Consider the following 16,164-nt stretch of genomic DNA (forward strand, 5'->3'; position numbering starts at 1 on the left):
GATGTTGTAACCGCATACTTATATGGTCCACTGGATAATGAAATCTATATGAGACTACCTGAGGGTATTGAGCTCAAAGATAAGAGTGGTTCTCGAGAACAATACTGCAGAAGGCTAGACAAATCCCTTTATGGACTGAAACAAAGTGGGCGAATGTGGTACAATAGACTAAGTGAGTACCTAGCCAAAGAGGGCTATAAGAATGATCCCATCAGTCCATGTATTTTTATATAGAAGTTTGCAAACAAAGTGTTTGTAATCATAGCAGTGTATGTAGATGATTTAAACATCATTGGAACCTCTGGTGAAATTGCCCAAACAGTCGAATATCTAAAGAAAGAATTCGAGATAAAAGACCTAGGCAAGACTAAATTCTGTTTGGGATTGCAGCTTGAGTACATAAATGATGGAATCCTTGTGCATCAAAAGGCATACAGAAAAGGTACTCAAGAGATTTAATATGGACCAAGCTCACCCATTGACTAGCCCAATGGTTGTAAGGAGCCTTGATGTGGATAAAGATCCATTCGGTCCAAAGAAAGACGATGAAGAAGTTCTCGGTCCGGAAGTGCCTTACCTCAATGCTATAGGAGCGTTAATGTTCTTGGCTAGCCACACTAGACCAGACATTTGTTTTGTCGTGAACCTCCTAGCAAGATTCAGTTCTTGTCCGACCCAAAGGCACTGGAACGGTATCAATCATATACTGCGTTACCTACAAGGAACGACAGATTTGGGTTTGTTTTACACTAACTATAACAAGGAAGGTTTAGTTGGTTTTGCTGATGCAGGTTACTTATCGGATCTGCACAACTCAATGTCTCAAACCGGCTATGTATTTACACATGGTGGTACAACGATCTCGTTTCGTTCCACGAAGCAGAGCATTATGGCTACTTCGTCTAATCATGCGGAAATCCTAGCAATTCATGAAGCCAGCCGTGAGTGTGTTTGGTTGAGGTCAATGACTCAACATATCAGGACAGATTGTGGCATGATCGTCAATAAGAAAGCAACGGTTATATATGAGGACAATACGGCCTGCATCGCACAGCTCAGAGAAGGCTACATTAAGGGAGATCGGACAAAGCATATTTTACCCAAGTTCTTCTTCACACATGAACTACAAAAGGCCGGAGAAGTTCAAGTGGTACAAGTTCAGTCCTGCGACAACTCAGTCGATCTCTTCACTAAGTCATTGCCGACATCGACATTCAGGAAGCTCACGCACCAGATTGGGATGCGGAGACTTACGGACTTCTAGGGATGCTTGGAACAGGGGGAGTAATGCGTGTTGTACTCTTTTTCCTTCACCATGATTTTGTCCCAATGGATTTTCCTGGTAAGGTTTTAATGAGGCAGCACCCCAAGCGCATTACAGAGATCCTTCCTAGCATCGGCACGGTTATGTCATCCAAGGGAGAGTGTTGTAAAACACTTGGAGTGGATCTTCTATAACCGGCACTTACATGGTCCATACACGGTCCATGTACGTCCAAGACCATAAGGCCCATCGGCCACCTCCTTTAATCTAAGTCGGTTTATGATTCCTAATGTAATTGAACTTTGCCTTTGACTATATATATGTAACCTCTATCCGATTATATGAATAAGAATAAGAGAATTTCCACCTTTGAGTTCTCTAGTTTCATAATAATTCATTTTTTTTGTTTGCAGTCTTTAAATTATATATAATTGGAAGTTTGGAACATACGAAACAGAGAGAAAATGACATATGAGGAAATAAAAAATCAAATCATATACTCCAAAGGACGACACCAGTTGGCTTTGATAGTTAAGCTTAATATAGATACTCCCAAAAGATATGAAAACGGTGGTTGCGATGTTAGAAAGAAAAGAGTAATACTAGTTGTATTTTTTGAATCTATTTAAACGTAGTACATGTAGATTATTTCAATTTGAACTTTCTAATGAGTGAGCTGATGCTATCCGATTATCTGGTGGTATTAAATAAATCTAGACAGCTAAGACCAATTTTGATAACGAGTGTACTGCAACTGTATATGATAGATGCAGAGTATATATATAATGCTAAAAGGAAAAAGAATCGAAAGTTGAGATATGTGATTTGACACATATGTGTGTGTGTGTTTTGGAATACGACTCGCAGGAAAGTAAAGTCAAATGTTGGTTAAATGCGATTCCCTTCACACCTCTGCAACGCACACAACATGAGTGAGATAGAGAGATCCTAATCACACACCAATACCATCCATCATTATTCATAATCATATTCTCTAAATAAGTAGTTGTAACAGCAATTTTAGTCAGTATCGCCGCCGACGCAAAAGGCCCAATTTTAAATTCACCTGTTCAATGTAGAAGACGTGGGAATGAAATGTAGAAAGACTCTCTCATTCGTTTGCCTTCCTCTTCCTCTACTGCTTACTACTCCTTCCCACTTACGCCAAAAATCATCCCTGCATATCAATGATACTATTAAACAATTTATTAACTTAACAAAGATCACTTTTAAGTATTCTGAAACTTCAAAAAAAAAGTTAATTAATAATTGTACAATATACCCATCCATGCCTACAAAACAATGCGTCTTTAACATTAGTTTACACTTGTGCACTTCTCTTTCAAATCAGCCAGGCGTGTCGCCGCTGATTAACACACCTCTATAATGTCCCTAGTCTTGTCACTTGATATGCCTCTGCTCTTTCTCTTCCAGCAGCTCACCTAGATAGCATTGTTCCTACTTGCTTTAAAACAACCAACCAAGCATGTTCAGTAACCAAACTACGTTCAATACATTAATAAGCGCGTTTCACAGGAGTATCTGCAAATACCATGGGATGCAATTATAAGCAACTCTGGTATTGCGGAAGCCTATCTTCATGATTTCATTTTGAATTCTTCCCGGGAATTGCAAACATCATCATTATCAGCAGCTTGTAACGTCCAGAGTTATCACAACTCCACCTTCATTTTCAACAGGAAAATTAGGTCAATGGTAAAAAAAGGGAGCTTCTAAAGGCAAAATCAGAGTTGCAATCTACCTATCCAACTCTGCATACTAAATATGCGACAAGATAGTTCTGTGAAGCAACACGCACAGGAAAGACATCTCGATCCCTAAGATGAAATGATACTTGGGATGATTTTTGGAAGCAAGTTGTGTAGCTTTTTCCCACACGAATCACTAGAACTAGTTATGCATGTGAGCTCATTTTCCAGAACAGAGTAAGCTTCAGAAAATGCCTGCAAGAACAAATCATCTTTACTATTGTAAACCTTCTTCATCGTCGTATGTTTTAGATAAAAGCATTGATAGTTGCATATAAGATCCAACTTACCTTTATACATTGGTGTATGCGGAAGCAATTTCTCCCCACATTATTTGTTGGGAAGAGAGGATCGTCAATGTGTATCGGATCAATACTATAAGCAGAGAACCAAAAACATAACGTATAAAGTTAGTATTTCACTTGTAACACTTGTTGTTTGACAGAGCTGCGATGTTTACCTATAACCCCTCTCCCGATTCCTATAGATACCACTTCCTTGCACTGAAACACGCATCTGGCGAGGATCAAACACATTACTGCAGAACAAGCAAGCCTACATTACCGATTATCGTCACTGTAATTAACAAAATTATAAAGAGATGTAGTAACCATATTGACTGACCCAAAAAAGTAAAGAAAATCCATTAGAAGCCCCCCAAAGTTCTGCAAAATACTTCTTTTCAATTAGTAAGAACTGAAAGAATATAACAAGGAAACCCAAACAAGATAGCTGTTGTGTCACAGATAAATTAACAATAAAACTATGTACTTGGTTGATAGAGCGCCCCAGATGATGCTCATGCTGAAGGAAACGTGTAATCAGTAAGACCTGCAATAATTATAGTCTTAAGAATTACAAACAAATATTAGAACATGTTCCAGTGGAAAGATTAAAAAAACGTGACTGGATTTTTCTGTCCAAGAACGTCTAGACAAGCACCAATTACCAGGACCCTCATTAAATATACAAAGACGGACCACCTAAAACTAAAAGAAAAGAGCATATTACTTAAGTAAAAGAATACGCCTCACCAGGCAATAAGAGCTTAATCCACCAGAGTATGATTGATCCAGGGTACGATCAGCCAAAAACTGCTTTAACACCAGAGCAAGTGGTGTGGCAGCTGGAAATTGCTCAGTCAGATCTTTGACCTGCGGAAAAGAACATATCAGGAAACAGCCAAAAGAAGGAAAAAGAGCGTTACAGCATTCACATAAAGAGAGTATAATGTAATTAAAAAATCTATATCTGGCTAATGAGAAACAGAATTAAAATAAGTACCAGCTGTGTGGTTTGCAGACCCGTATGGGATGGAGTTTTAAAACTGATGTCAAGACGGACAGATTTTGCATTTGCCAAGATTCCAGTGTTTGTTGGCAAAGAGTTTGCTGCTGCAGAGCCTTCAAAGCCAACCATTTCAGTGTTACCATTACTGTCCTGGTCAGCAGCGATACAGTCTGGGCCATCTTTTGGTGACTGTATACTGCATACCAGATCACAAGGGACTTCCACAACAAGCATGATAATTGGTATCTGCAGAGAGCATATTAATAAAACATAAATAGATCATATTAACGAAAGCATCAGAAACAAGCAATTGTGAATCATTAATAAATGAGGCATTACAGCTGTGTTTTCAACTGTCTTCAGGGAGTCAGTTTTTACCCACTCTTGATTGGCGAGATACCTGGCTGCATGCTGAATAGCAAAACATGGTAGCAAAGTGGATTCAATTACAATATCCAACCAGCAAACTGTCAGATATAGGACTCTTATTTACAAAAACAGTTTCTAGGAAAGAAAAAACAAGTAGAGTAGAGTGCAGGCTCAAGCATAATTAACAAATCTAGTATACTACAATGCTTCCACAATACTAAAGCAATTCTCGTTCCTTAAATGCAGCACGACCTGAGCAACCAGCATATTAAGAAAGATAGGACCATATACGAAAATAATTAGACTAGCGCCTAACACAAAAATATATTAGACGTATCTCATCATTAAAAAATAAGGAAATGTAAAATTTGAGAACATAATCTTGATTGTATACTGCCACGCCTCATAAGAGTAGAGAAACATAAATTTGAAGAACACGATATACCAAGCCAAAAAAAACTCAACAGTTACAACATGACTTCGGCACTAAACATACCTGAAGGCAAGTCTCCTTTATACCATTGCGACCCTCCAAAATTCCTGCCTCTTTGATAGGTTCCTAAGGCGGGTATTATGTATCAGATCTTCCAGTTCAAAAAGTAATGCACACATAGGAATTATTTTGGGATTGCTCACCAAATTTCTCACTGGAGGAAGACAAACCACAAGGTCCACATCACTAGAAGGGAGGGACAAACCAGTTGCAGATGAACCAAATATGTTCGTCCTAGACCTGGGCCACAGAACTTGGAGAGATCGTGTAACCCGCTTGATTGCCCAATTGATATAAGGTTTGCGGGCCATATTCTCTGCAGCAACCTTACCAGCAGTATATAATTGAATGATTAGAAGAAACACCATCCCAAGAAAATTTAATATACACTTCAAAGACGCTCATAAAGATCCTGCAAACTAAAGGCAGTTAGAAACGCATATGGAAAAATAAATGAAGTATTGTGATTACCTGCTTGCAGAAAAAATCTATCTCATCATTAAGAAGACCGTGGATCAATGATAAAGATTCCCCTTGTGTTGGACAGTTCAATAACTCGGGTGGTTGCAGAGGGAAGGCCACATCAGGCTGTAAAATAGTATTATAAACAAACGCAACTTAGACAGAGTTTAGCTTACATAGACGTCAAAGATGTTGCTTACATGCTCTTGGTCTCGGCCTAGTTGCGACATTGCAATTAAGTGATCTTGCAGGAGGGCCCCTGGTAGAGGTTGAATGATCGGCCTGACTGCAAGGCTTTTGTTTCTCCAGGGCAGAACAACCTCTGCTCCACAAGGTTCTTCCCAGTTTACACCGTCATGAAACCAGCCTCTCATACCCCAGTGTCTTGGGCTTGAACTTCCCGACCTCACAGTTGGAAAACCTCTCCGTGCTCTGGAATTGCTCACAGGAGAAGGTGGTGGTGGTCGAGGAGCACGTGGAACACATAGTACCACAGGTGATGGTGGCCGCTTTATACGAGGATGCTCGCGTCTTGTAGGTGGAACATTTGGGCTTTTAGTATCATAGCTACGTTTGTATTCAGATTTTGACATATTTGGGATGATTATAGGGCGCAAAATCGGATACGGAAGTGAGTCTCCTGAATTTCCTTCAACATCCGCTGATAAACTACCCAAAGTTCCGGAAACTTCCTCTTCACCTGCAGCCTCACTTGTTGTTGGCGGAGCTTGCAGTATTTTGGTAGATAGTTCATTACCTGGCACAACATAACCGAGAGGCTGATTTGCCGGGCCCAAAGGGTGAAAAGGGGAACAGAACGAAGCTGCAGTAGGAGAATCTAGTCCATTCGCACTGTAAGAAGACGAAAATGCAACCATGTCATCGACAGACCTCTTCATTTCAGCTTCATGCCAAGCCCAAGAGCTATCATCAGAACTAAGAGACGGAGGGCGAGAAAAGCCAGTCCCCAGATGATCGGAAGGATTCCAATACATCACTCCACCACCGAAATATTGATTATAATCTACTCCAGAAACAGTATGCATCTCAAAATCTTCCTCTAACATCCACTTATTCTCGCATTCATTCCCTAGCTCGGGCTTATTTTTCTGTTCAGGAATGTCCACCAGAATTCCAGAATCATAATTGCAAGCGAATGCTGTTGTCAAGCCACAATTGCTATGAACCATGGGAGGCCAATCTAGACTCATGGGCATGGGTCGAGAAAGAACTTGTTTGTGAGAACCTTCGATGGAAGGATTTCTAGCATGGTGCACAGTGGACACAAAAGGTTGGCGTACGTATGCATGCAAACTGTGACCAACATCAAGATGCAGTCTATCAGTGGCAGTTGGAAGGTGAGAATTAACATGTGAAAAGTACATGGGAGCTACAGCATGCCACTCATAAGAAACAAATTCTGAACTGCTGGCGGCAATACCGTAACCAGCTTCTCTTCTCTGATGGTGAATCTGATGGGATTCCCCTTCCTCCAAAGTTCCGGATCGTCCAATAGGCATTGTCAATTTTTCATTACGTACACCTGAACAGCGAGATTTTTGAGAGTTCATGTTCTTACAGCGTGGATCACCGGCAGGATCGGCAGAAGTCGAATCGGATGAAATCACATGCGTTTCAGCTTTGTCGTGCAATCCTTCCTCTCCAGAATACTCACATTTAACTGCACTGTTAACAGATGTAGAAGTACCTGAGCTATTCCTTTCACAGCTAGATGAACCATGCTCTCGAATAATCTGAGCATCGGTATTTTCCTTAGGAAGCGGATTGACAGAAGAACCACTTGAATCACATTCAGGAGCTTTTTCGATAGCTGAACTATTCACTATGGACTTATTCACTTCCCCGGTGTTTTCCAAACTTGTACACTTATTATTCTTGTTCTTTTCTTTCCTTTTCTTTTTAGTTCTTCCTTTCCTGGCAACCAACCCTGGGACAACTTCCTGATAAATATTATCAGTTTCAAAACAAAAACAATCTGAGTTCTATTCAGCCAAAATATGAGGAAAGAAAATAATTCACCATTGTTTCTGCAGAGGCCTCAGAACTATTGATCATCGTTGATGGTGTAGAAACCTTCTTGCATTCTGTCGCTTCTCTATTTCTGTTAAGTTCCAATTTAGCTTGATCTTTCTGGAGATAACTTCAAAGATCAATCCAAGTTGCCACACAAATATTTATAAAATAAAATAATCTGCGTACGGAATATAAACTATGTACCTTTCCGCTTTTCGTAGAAAAATTCACGTTTTTTTCAGATTTAGCCTCCGGGGTTGGCTTTTTCATGTTCCTGGTCTTTCCTTTGTGTTTACGGCTGGTCGAACCCAACCTCTTATTGGATGATGAGCTTGGAGAACACTTCTGAGTGTTGTCTTCAAGAAGTTCAACTTTAACGGATTCAATAGAGATTACCATAAGAGAACCCCGTAGTTTTCTTAAGATGCAATCAACTAAGGTTGTGATAGAACCCAATGAGCTGAAAAATAGAGTTTGTACTGGAACTAAGCCATTTTGGCATACGATGAGCAGAGAAGCAAATTCTTGAAGAACGTATAAGGCACTTAAATTACTGGCCACGGTAATAGGTTTCCTTGATACCGAGTTTGGTTCCAACATCATGTCACAGAATGGAACAGCTAAAGTTTCTGTACGCCCAACCCTTGCAGTTGCAGTTCCCCCACCAAAATTGAAGAGCCACATTTCTTCCTGCGGTGCTTGATTTGCTTCTCTAAGAACCTCATATATCTGAGTTCGAGTGACAACAAAAAGTTTAGATACAATAAGAAGGCAGAAACACATTTGTACAGCATGTATCGGAACATAGTGGCAGGGCACATAGCGGATGACAGAGACTTCCAGAATGCAAGTTCACACTAAAACAAAAGCAACCTTAACCTAGAAAGAAGTATAGACAAACTAGATACGGGAAGACAAGTAGTAAGCGTCCACAATTCCTAATCCATAGTCCAAGATATAGCTAGATTGTGATAGTACTGAATCATGTAACATTGATATAGCATATAGCCAGTATATCCTTATTGGTAGAGTTATTACATAAACTGTAAGTTCCTTGTGCACATACCACAGATTTTGCCGACTTGGCGAACAAACAAGTCCAGAATTTAGTGTGCGTGGCGGCATCGAGATTCTCCCACCAATCAACAGAGGCCTTCTTCCTCCAGAACGCATTGGCAGCAGCAGCAGCAGCATTCAATTTCTCTTTCAATTTGATTCCTCGTTTCTTGCCGCCACTATGGGTGTTCAACCAAGCTAACCTCAAGCTAACCTCTAACCTATTTGCGACGAAGGCTTCCATGCTATAGTACCCTTTAGCTTTGAGCCAATCCAATTCGACCCAATTGGAACCCAGATCACTCTCTTCCCCTCTCAGAAAGGCTCCATTCGACAAGGCATCCATAGCCTCCACGAAACGATCCACGTCGGTGAGAAAGCCGTCGGCCATGCCGACCGAATCGAGGGAACTGACGGAGCAAGAGCAATCTTGAGCCCTTTCCCCTTCTCTCGAAGCAAAGAGGCGAGTGGAGTCGAAAATGAAACGCTCGGACTCGTTGGACTCAGCAACCCTGGAGATTAAGCCACGAGATTTTTTAAAGCAGAGACTGGGGAGATCGGAGGAGGAAGGGAGGTCTGGGAGGATGATGAAAGAGCCAGGGCCTTTAGTGCGGATATGACCGAGCATCTGGAGGAGGATTTGGACGAACTTGGGGTCGACGAAGGTGAGGTGAGAGAGGCGCTGGTGGACGCTGAGAGAGGAGAACCACCGGAGGATCGCCGACCTAGGATTGGGGCTAGTATTAGGCATGGAAGATGAATGGGAGTGGTAGAGAGAGATGTGAGACGTGAGGGAATCGATAAGTTGATTCTGAGCCATGGATGATAATTTGGAAGGGAGATGACCATTTTCCATAGTCTCTTCTGTCTCGTCGAACAACTCCCAAGGAAGAAGAAGAAGACGAAGAAGACGAAGAAGAAGAAGAAGAAGAAGAAGAAGAAGAAGACGAAGACGAAGAAAGGCTCTCAAGTTGCGGAACCAACGAACGGAACGGCTAAATTACTTAACCCAAATCAAACCCCAACCGGCCCGCAATTGGAACCGTGTCTCTTGCTGACGAACCATAATAAGTCTATTCAAATGGGCATGAGAATGGGCCTGGGCCCATTGTAAATCCTCGATGTTCTTTTCTGTGGATCAACAAATAGGCCCTTTTTGTGTTTCTTTTTATTTTAAGGTACCAACAACAGCCAGCGACTATTTTACCATGTGTAAAAACAATACAAAACATATGTGATCTCAGCTAAAACTGCAACTAGCTACATCAGTTGGACGACTGTAGATAGAGGCATGCCATCATCTTCTTTCTTGCAGTAAATGAACCCGGTTTAATTATAAAAATGTCTCCCGAGAACCGAGAAGACACGCACCGAGTTTAAATGTGTGGTCGGAGGGAATAAAAGTGCGTGCGGCTTTGCTTAAAGGAGTCAAGGAAAGAGCTTTAAAAAAGGATCTTGTTGGCCACAAGCCTCTTCCTTTACATCTTCTCCGCCGCACCCTATGGGTCAACAGTTGAACCCTCTCCACTATACGCGTGTGTGTATAACCATTCTATATAGATTATGTTTCATAACGTATAGATCCTGTTCCATATATAAAAAAAGAATGGTTTTCATCTGAGAGGTAATTAAGATATACTCTAATCAATCTGGTCAACTGCCTTAGGTAGATATAACAAATATTTAATCACGTTCGAAATTGATTTATAGGAATACACTTATAATTAAATTAGTATATAGTAGTACTTGCTTACCGGCCTTCTTATAACCTTCCTTCAAACTCTAGCTAGCTAATCAATTAAACTAACAAATTAAACGAAAACAAATCCAAGTCAAGTGATCTTAAATCCAGCTCATTCACATCTATTCACGTGCCATGCAAAATGATGCGTATATATAAACACACACACACACAAACATATATAGAATTAAAAATAATTCTCTCAGTTAATTCCTTAATTCGATCGCCATGGCGGCTAACAACAAAGTGATCCTCGCATTACTCTCCATGCTCCCTCTCATCATCTTCTCGGCAACAGCCACGTCATCCAAAAACTACGACGCCAAGGCCTACGTAGATTCATGGTGCCGGACAACCTTATACCCGAACCTGTGCGTCCGGTCGATGTCTCGTTACGTACGTTCACGGGCGATGCAAAATCCACGGGACCTTGCTAGATTCGCGCTTAAAGCCAGCCTCTTCCGAGCCAAGTATACAAAGGCGTTCTTGTTAAAAGAGGTTAAGAACCTGGAGACGACGTTGAGGCCTCAATACTACGCGTTGGTACACGACTGCTTGACACAAATCAGAGACAGCGTGAACCAGCTGAGCCTAGCCATAGGGGAGCTAGACAGAGTCAGCAGGAGATCAGGAGGGAAGAGCCAAGGAGATCTAGACTGGCATATAAACAACCTGCAGACGTGGACAAGCACAGCTCTCACAGACGCCGAGACTTGCGTGAGTCAGTTTCCGGGACGTAGGATGAGCAAACTTAAGGCTACGATAAAAGGGAAAGTAAAGAATGTGGAGGAAACCACAAGTAATGCCCTTGCCTTCATCGAGCACTACGCTGCGGCTAGGTACAGAGCCAGACGCCCCTGAGCAATTGTGTGTGTACATTTGGATCAGATCTTGCCTAAATCTCCTCTTTTGTTACTTCTTTTGATCTGGTCTGTTGTTTAATTTATGTACATGTGTGTGTGTGTAAGTTTTTAACCAGTTGTGTAAATCTGAAAGTTCATATGTGACAGTTAAGTGATATAATTCAATTACCAAGGAAAGTTGTACTTGTTTATTATAAGACTCGAGCAACAAAACGCAGGTAAATAAATATTATCGACATGATAACCATAAGCCCGTCTAGCTCAGTTGGTAGAGCGCAAGGCTCTTAACCTTGTGGTCGTGGGTTCGAGCCCCACGGTGGGCGATAGTTTTTACCTATTTTGTAACGTAAAAACTAAAAAGTAGGAGCTGAAGATTTTAATGGGCTTTTGATTAATGGGTCCGTTAAGTTATCGATCCATCAATGTCTTTTTTTATTTTTATAGTTGAACATATAAACCCGACCTGACCCGGTTACTGATGTGTGGATCATTCGATTAGCTTAGTTTAGGAAGGAGGAAGTAGAAAACAGTAAACACCGCCATTAACGGCTCGGTGGGTGCTCCAATCTTCATCACCATCGTTAGGTTGGTTGATCCGATTTGATTAGAGTTTTAAGAAATTCGAGAGATGGAGTCGGTCCTTGTAGTGGGGATTGCATCTGTAGTCCTGGGTTCGTTGATCGCCGTGCTCTTCTTCGGTAGCTACTTCCGGAAGCGGACATCGGAGGTGCAATCCATGGCCAAAGCGGATCCGATCCGGGATACCAAAACGATTCATCCTGTTCCCAAGAAGAATCATCCCAAATCTCACGCGTCCGACAAGGTAGGTTTTTCAACTGAGAGAGATTTGCGAATCCGAGTTTAGGTGATTCGGATGAGTTGACTTAAACGCCCAGGGGCATTGTTATGATTATTATGAAAGCTTCTGCTTCCTTGGTGTTGCGTTTTCTAAAATGGCTTGTCGAAATGCAGACTCAGAGCAAACGCCATCATCCTTTAGACTTGAACACGTTGAAAGGCCACGGTGATGCTGTTACTGGACTCTGTTTCTCTTCCGATGCAAGGAGCTTGGCCACAGGTTTTTTTTTTTTTTAGCTCAAACCGTTCCGTACAATCCAATCCCTGTGATTATTTATAAATAGCATTCTTAGTTTAACATTTTCTTGATTTAGTTAGCCAGCCATTTTATGTTGTTTTACATTCTCATCACATTTGTTCCGGTTTCTGTGGATAGCTTGCGCTGATGGAGTGATCAGGGTGTTCAAGCTAGATGATGCCTCTAGCAAAAGCTTCAAGTATTCCTTCCTATATATACTTTTTCAATAGAACCATGTTAAGCGGGTGTGAGTTTACACTTTCCAAGCCAACTCTCATTACCTAACTCATTTTTTTCCTTTTTGTTTCTATCTCCAGATTTCTAAGGATAAATCTTCCTGCGGGAGGGCATCCAACTGCTGTGGCATTTGCTGATGATGCCTCATCTATTGTTGTGGCTTGTCATACTATGTCTGGTTCATCTTTGTACATGTACGGTGAAGAAAAGCAAAAGGATCAGCAAGGGAAGCTTCCTCTTCCTGGGATCAAATGGGACCACCATCATATTCATGACCAGAGAGCAGTCCTTACCATCTCTGGAGCAACTGCAACTTACGGTACTGCTGATGGAAGTGCTGTCATTGCCACTTGTTCCGAAGGTATGAATTTTCCATGGCCATCATACAATTCTAGTTGCCTGTTGCCTAGCTATATTTCGTTACTATAAAATTGCTTAAGGTTGTAGCCTTGGAAAACCGTTATGACTACCCAAATGTTTAACATAAAATTTTCTGTATTCCTGTTACAAATGTACTCCTCTGGTAAACAAATTGTTGTCTATTCCTTAAACCTTGTTCTTCATCAGGAACTGATATCATACTTTGGCATGGGAAAACTGGGAGGAATTTGGGACATGTAGATACAAACCAGTTGAAGAACCACATGGCAGCAGTATCGCCAAATGGACGTTTTTTGGCAGCTGCAGCGTTTACTGCAGATGTGAAGGTAATTTTTAAAATAAGTTCAAACCATTATGAGTGTATGTGTGACCATATGGTCCATATCTCATGACTTAGTAAGTGCTTTGTAGGTGTGGGAAATTGTTTATCAGAAAGATGGTTCTGTAAAGGAGGTTTCAAGAGTTATGCAACTTAAAGGCCACAAGGTATCATTCACTACCTATAGCATGCAATCCATATCCACGATGTAGGCTCTTTCTCACATTTGTCTTGCAATCGTTTCATGTTTAAACCTATGCTACGGTATCCAGAGTGCAGTGACTTGGTTATGCTTTTCTCCAAACTCAGAGAAAATCATCACCGCTTCAAAAGATGGTTCAATAAGAGTCTGGAACATCAATGGTTAGTAGAATTGCTTTTTCGATAGTTGCCAAATGCAAAGCAGATCCCTGGTAACATTAGGGGATATGTTTTGGAATTTATAATAGACGGAATGATTTTCATTTATCGAACAAGTAGTCTGAAAGGCAATTTGTAATTTTGGTTGAAGTCCGCTATCATCTTGATGAGGATTCAAAGACTTTGAAGGTGTTCCCGATTCCACTCTGCGACTCAGGAGGCAATCCATTGCACTATGATCGTCTCAGCTTATGCCCGGAGGGAAAGATATTGGCAGGAACCCATGGTTCCACATTGCAGTGGTTATGTGTTGAAACTGGAAATGTCTTGGACACAGCTGAGAAAGCCCACGAAGGTGATAGGCTATCTAATTTCTTCGCTTTTACCACTGATTAAAAACCTTATACTTCAAAATTCAAGCAAGTGATACTAAAATGTTAAACACTGTCGGTTGTATGTGTAGGGGAAATCACATGCATATCCTGGGCACCCAAGGCTATCACAGTTGGTATGTCTCTGTCTGTATGTATGTTTGTATATTTGTCCGTACAGTTGGGTTGTGGTCTGAATATTTTGGTGGTGTTGTGTTGGTTCAGGGGAGAGAAAGGCCATGGTATTAGCGACATCAGGCGATGACAAAAAAGTGAAGCTGTGGGAATCACCAAAGTCGCAATCTTTGTAAAGTTGCATACACATAGTCCCTTGATTACATGAGGAATAGTTAAACAGGCATATAAAACTTGCGAGAAAACTCTTAAAAAGGTTTTTGTTTGGTGTCCTCAAGTGTCTTTCAACATTTGAATTTTGTTATAATTCCGATCATCTATTTCAATTAAAAAAAAAAACGAGTAGGAATGGCTTTGTAATTTGAGAAGTAGAGACTTTTCATCTTTTTCCATAAATGAGCAATTTTAAAAAGCACGCAACATCAAGAAATGTGATGGAGATCAAGCGGAGGTTCCCCCCTCTGAGAGGATAACTAGAAGAAATGGTTTTGAACTGACTGAATCATGCGACAACCGAGCCAGAAGAAAAGTTGATGTTTTTGGTATTGGACTGACTCTGATGAACAAAATTGGGCCAGAAGAAAGTAAGGCCCACGAATAATAATAATAATAAACCCTAACGCCTAGAGGAGGAGGCTCTTTCTCTATCTCTCTAAGCCAGAGAAATTAGGGTTTCTGTTTGTCATCAGCTTCAGCAGTCAGTCAGTCAGTCTCACAGCATCCGTAGGAGAAGAAAGTTTGTGAGAATCTGTCACTATGGGTCGTATGCACAGTAGAGGGTTTGTTCTTCTTCCTCTTTATCTTCGTCATGTTGTTCTCATAGTTGCTGTCAATTGCGCAAATCTAACATGTCCGTGTCGTTTTTTGTAGAAAGGGTATTTCGGCTTCTGCGTTGCCGTACAAGAGATCGTCTCCGAGCTGGCTCAAGACTACCTCTCAGGATGTAAGTTGTTATATCATATCTGCTTTCAATTGCTTGGTTTGGTTGAATCCTGCCTTACATATATTATTTACCATTTTTACAGGTTGATGAATCAATCTGCAGATTTGCCAAAAAGGGACTGACCCCTTCGCAGATTGGTGTCATTCTCCGTGACTCTCACGGTATTCCTCAGGTCAAGAGTGTTACTGGAAGCAAGATTCTCAGGATACTCAAAGCCCATGGTTTGTTTGCAGTTTCCTATTTTGCTAACTTTTTCTTCCTCTCTTCTACTTACGAAACCAAATGTCATCATAATTTTGCTGTCAAGGCCTTGCTCCGGAGATCCCTGAGGATCTGTACCACCTTATTAAGAAGGCTGTTGCCATCCGTAAGCATCTCGAGAGGAACAGAAAGGACAAGGATTCCAAGTTTAGGCTCATCTTGGTTGAGAGCAGGATTCACCGCCTCGCTCGCTATTACAAGAAGACCAAGAAGCTCCCTCCCGTCTGGAAGTAGTGAGTTCCTCATCCATTTTCTCTTTATTTTACATCTTGCTTTCAATACCTTTAGGATCTCTCTTACCACTCATAACTCACTAGTTTTGTCAACCAAAAAAAAAAGAATGTGTGGATTTAGTCTCTGCATAAGTAGTTTAGTTGTAGTTTGTTTGGAACGGGTTATGAACTACTACTTTTATCTGGACTAGTAGCATTTCCTAATGCACTTTGCCAACACTGTTCTCTTGACCCTTTTGCATGTCATAACCTGTGTTATCTATGCTTTGCACTGACTTGCACTCTCGATCTGCTGCAGCGAATCCACAACCGCTAGCACCCTTGTTGCTTAATTAAGCTGGAGTAGGTTCAGCTTTTGGGAGGAGGAAGATTCTACAAGTCTGTTGCTTCTCTTTTGTTTTTGATGAATTCTGAACTCTTAAGTCTTCATGTGTCAAGATTTGATATGTTTGCCTCTTCTTTTTTTTTTTTTTTTTTTGAATTTTAT

General features: G+C 41.0%; 4 protein-coding genes and 1 non-coding gene across 10 annotated transcripts; 4 read left to right on the forward strand and 1 right to left on the reverse strand.

Annotated features, from left to right (window-relative positions):
• Nucleotides 2,020–9,746, reverse strand: LOC104705261. Of its 6 annotated transcripts, none has more exons than XM_010421230.2 (19): nucleotides 8,748–9,744; nucleotides 7,886–8,410; nucleotides 7,688–7,798; nucleotides 5,848–7,608; nucleotides 5,657–5,773; nucleotides 5,329–5,511; nucleotides 5,189–5,251; nucleotides 4,663–4,734; nucleotides 4,318–4,569; nucleotides 4,068–4,187; nucleotides 3,805–3,864; nucleotides 3,658–3,698; nucleotides 3,494–3,571; nucleotides 3,324–3,408; nucleotides 3,027–3,228; nucleotides 2,817–2,949; nucleotides 2,547–2,729; nucleotides 2,331–2,441; nucleotides 2,020–2,176 (listed from the first exon to the last, which is right to left on the reverse strand). In XM_010421230.2, exons 1-15 carry the CDS (start codon nucleotides 9,591–9,593, stop codon nucleotides 3,103–3,105), a joined length of 4,440 nt encoding a protein of 1,479 aa, XP_010419532.1. In that variant the 5' UTR covers nucleotides 9,594–9,744; the 3' UTR covers nucleotides 2,020–2,176; nucleotides 2,331–2,441; nucleotides 2,547–2,729; nucleotides 2,817–2,949; nucleotides 3,027–3,102. The 6 variants fall into 6 exon arrangements, with proteins under 6 accessions (XP_010419532.1, XP_010419531.1, XP_010419534.1 ...); XM_010421229.2 differs by having other exon boundaries at nucleotides 2,026–2,212; XM_010421232.2 differs by having other exon boundaries at nucleotides 2,026–2,441; nucleotides 2,547–2,725.
• Nucleotides 10,684–11,532, forward strand: LOC104705263 (21 kDa protein-like). The gene has a single exon (XM_010421235.1). The coding sequence runs from the start codon at nucleotides 10,707–10,709 to the stop codon at nucleotides 11,337–11,339; it is 633 nt and encodes a 210-aa protein (XP_010419537.1). The 5' UTR covers nucleotides 10,684–10,706; the 3' UTR covers nucleotides 11,340–11,532.
• TRNAK-CUU lies at nucleotides 11,592–11,664 on the forward strand. Its single transcript has one exon. It is a non-coding gene; the product is annotated as a tRNA-Lys (tRNA).
• Nucleotides 11,823–14,628, forward strand: LOC104705264 (transducin beta-like protein 2). The gene is made up of 10 exons (XM_010421236.2): nucleotides 11,823–12,164; nucleotides 12,314–12,419; nucleotides 12,576–12,636; nucleotides 12,755–13,035; nucleotides 13,242–13,381; nucleotides 13,467–13,541; nucleotides 13,647–13,737; nucleotides 13,886–14,089; nucleotides 14,198–14,242; nucleotides 14,331–14,628. The coding sequence occupies exons 1-10, from the start codon at nucleotides 11,970–11,972 to the stop codon at nucleotides 14,414–14,416; spliced, it is 1,284 nt and encodes a 427-aa protein (XP_010419538.1). The 5' UTR covers nucleotides 11,823–11,969; the 3' UTR covers nucleotides 14,417–14,628.
• Nucleotides 14,880–16,138, forward strand: LOC104705265 (40S ribosomal protein S13-2). Its single transcript, XM_010421237.2, has 5 exons — nucleotides 14,880–15,019; nucleotides 15,111–15,183; nucleotides 15,266–15,404; nucleotides 15,491–15,677; nucleotides 15,976–16,138. The coding sequence occupies exons 1-5, from the start codon at nucleotides 14,997–14,999 to the stop codon at nucleotides 16,007–16,009; spliced, it is 456 nt and encodes a 151-aa protein (XP_010419539.1). The 5' UTR covers nucleotides 14,880–14,996; the 3' UTR covers nucleotides 16,010–16,138.

The sequence above is a fragment of the Camelina sativa genome, chromosome 8, assembly GCF_000633955.1.
Source record: "Camelina sativa cultivar DH55 chromosome 8, Cs, whole genome shotgun sequence".
NCBI classification, from domain to species: Eukaryota; Viridiplantae; Streptophyta; class Magnoliopsida; order Brassicales; family Brassicaceae; genus Camelina; species Camelina sativa.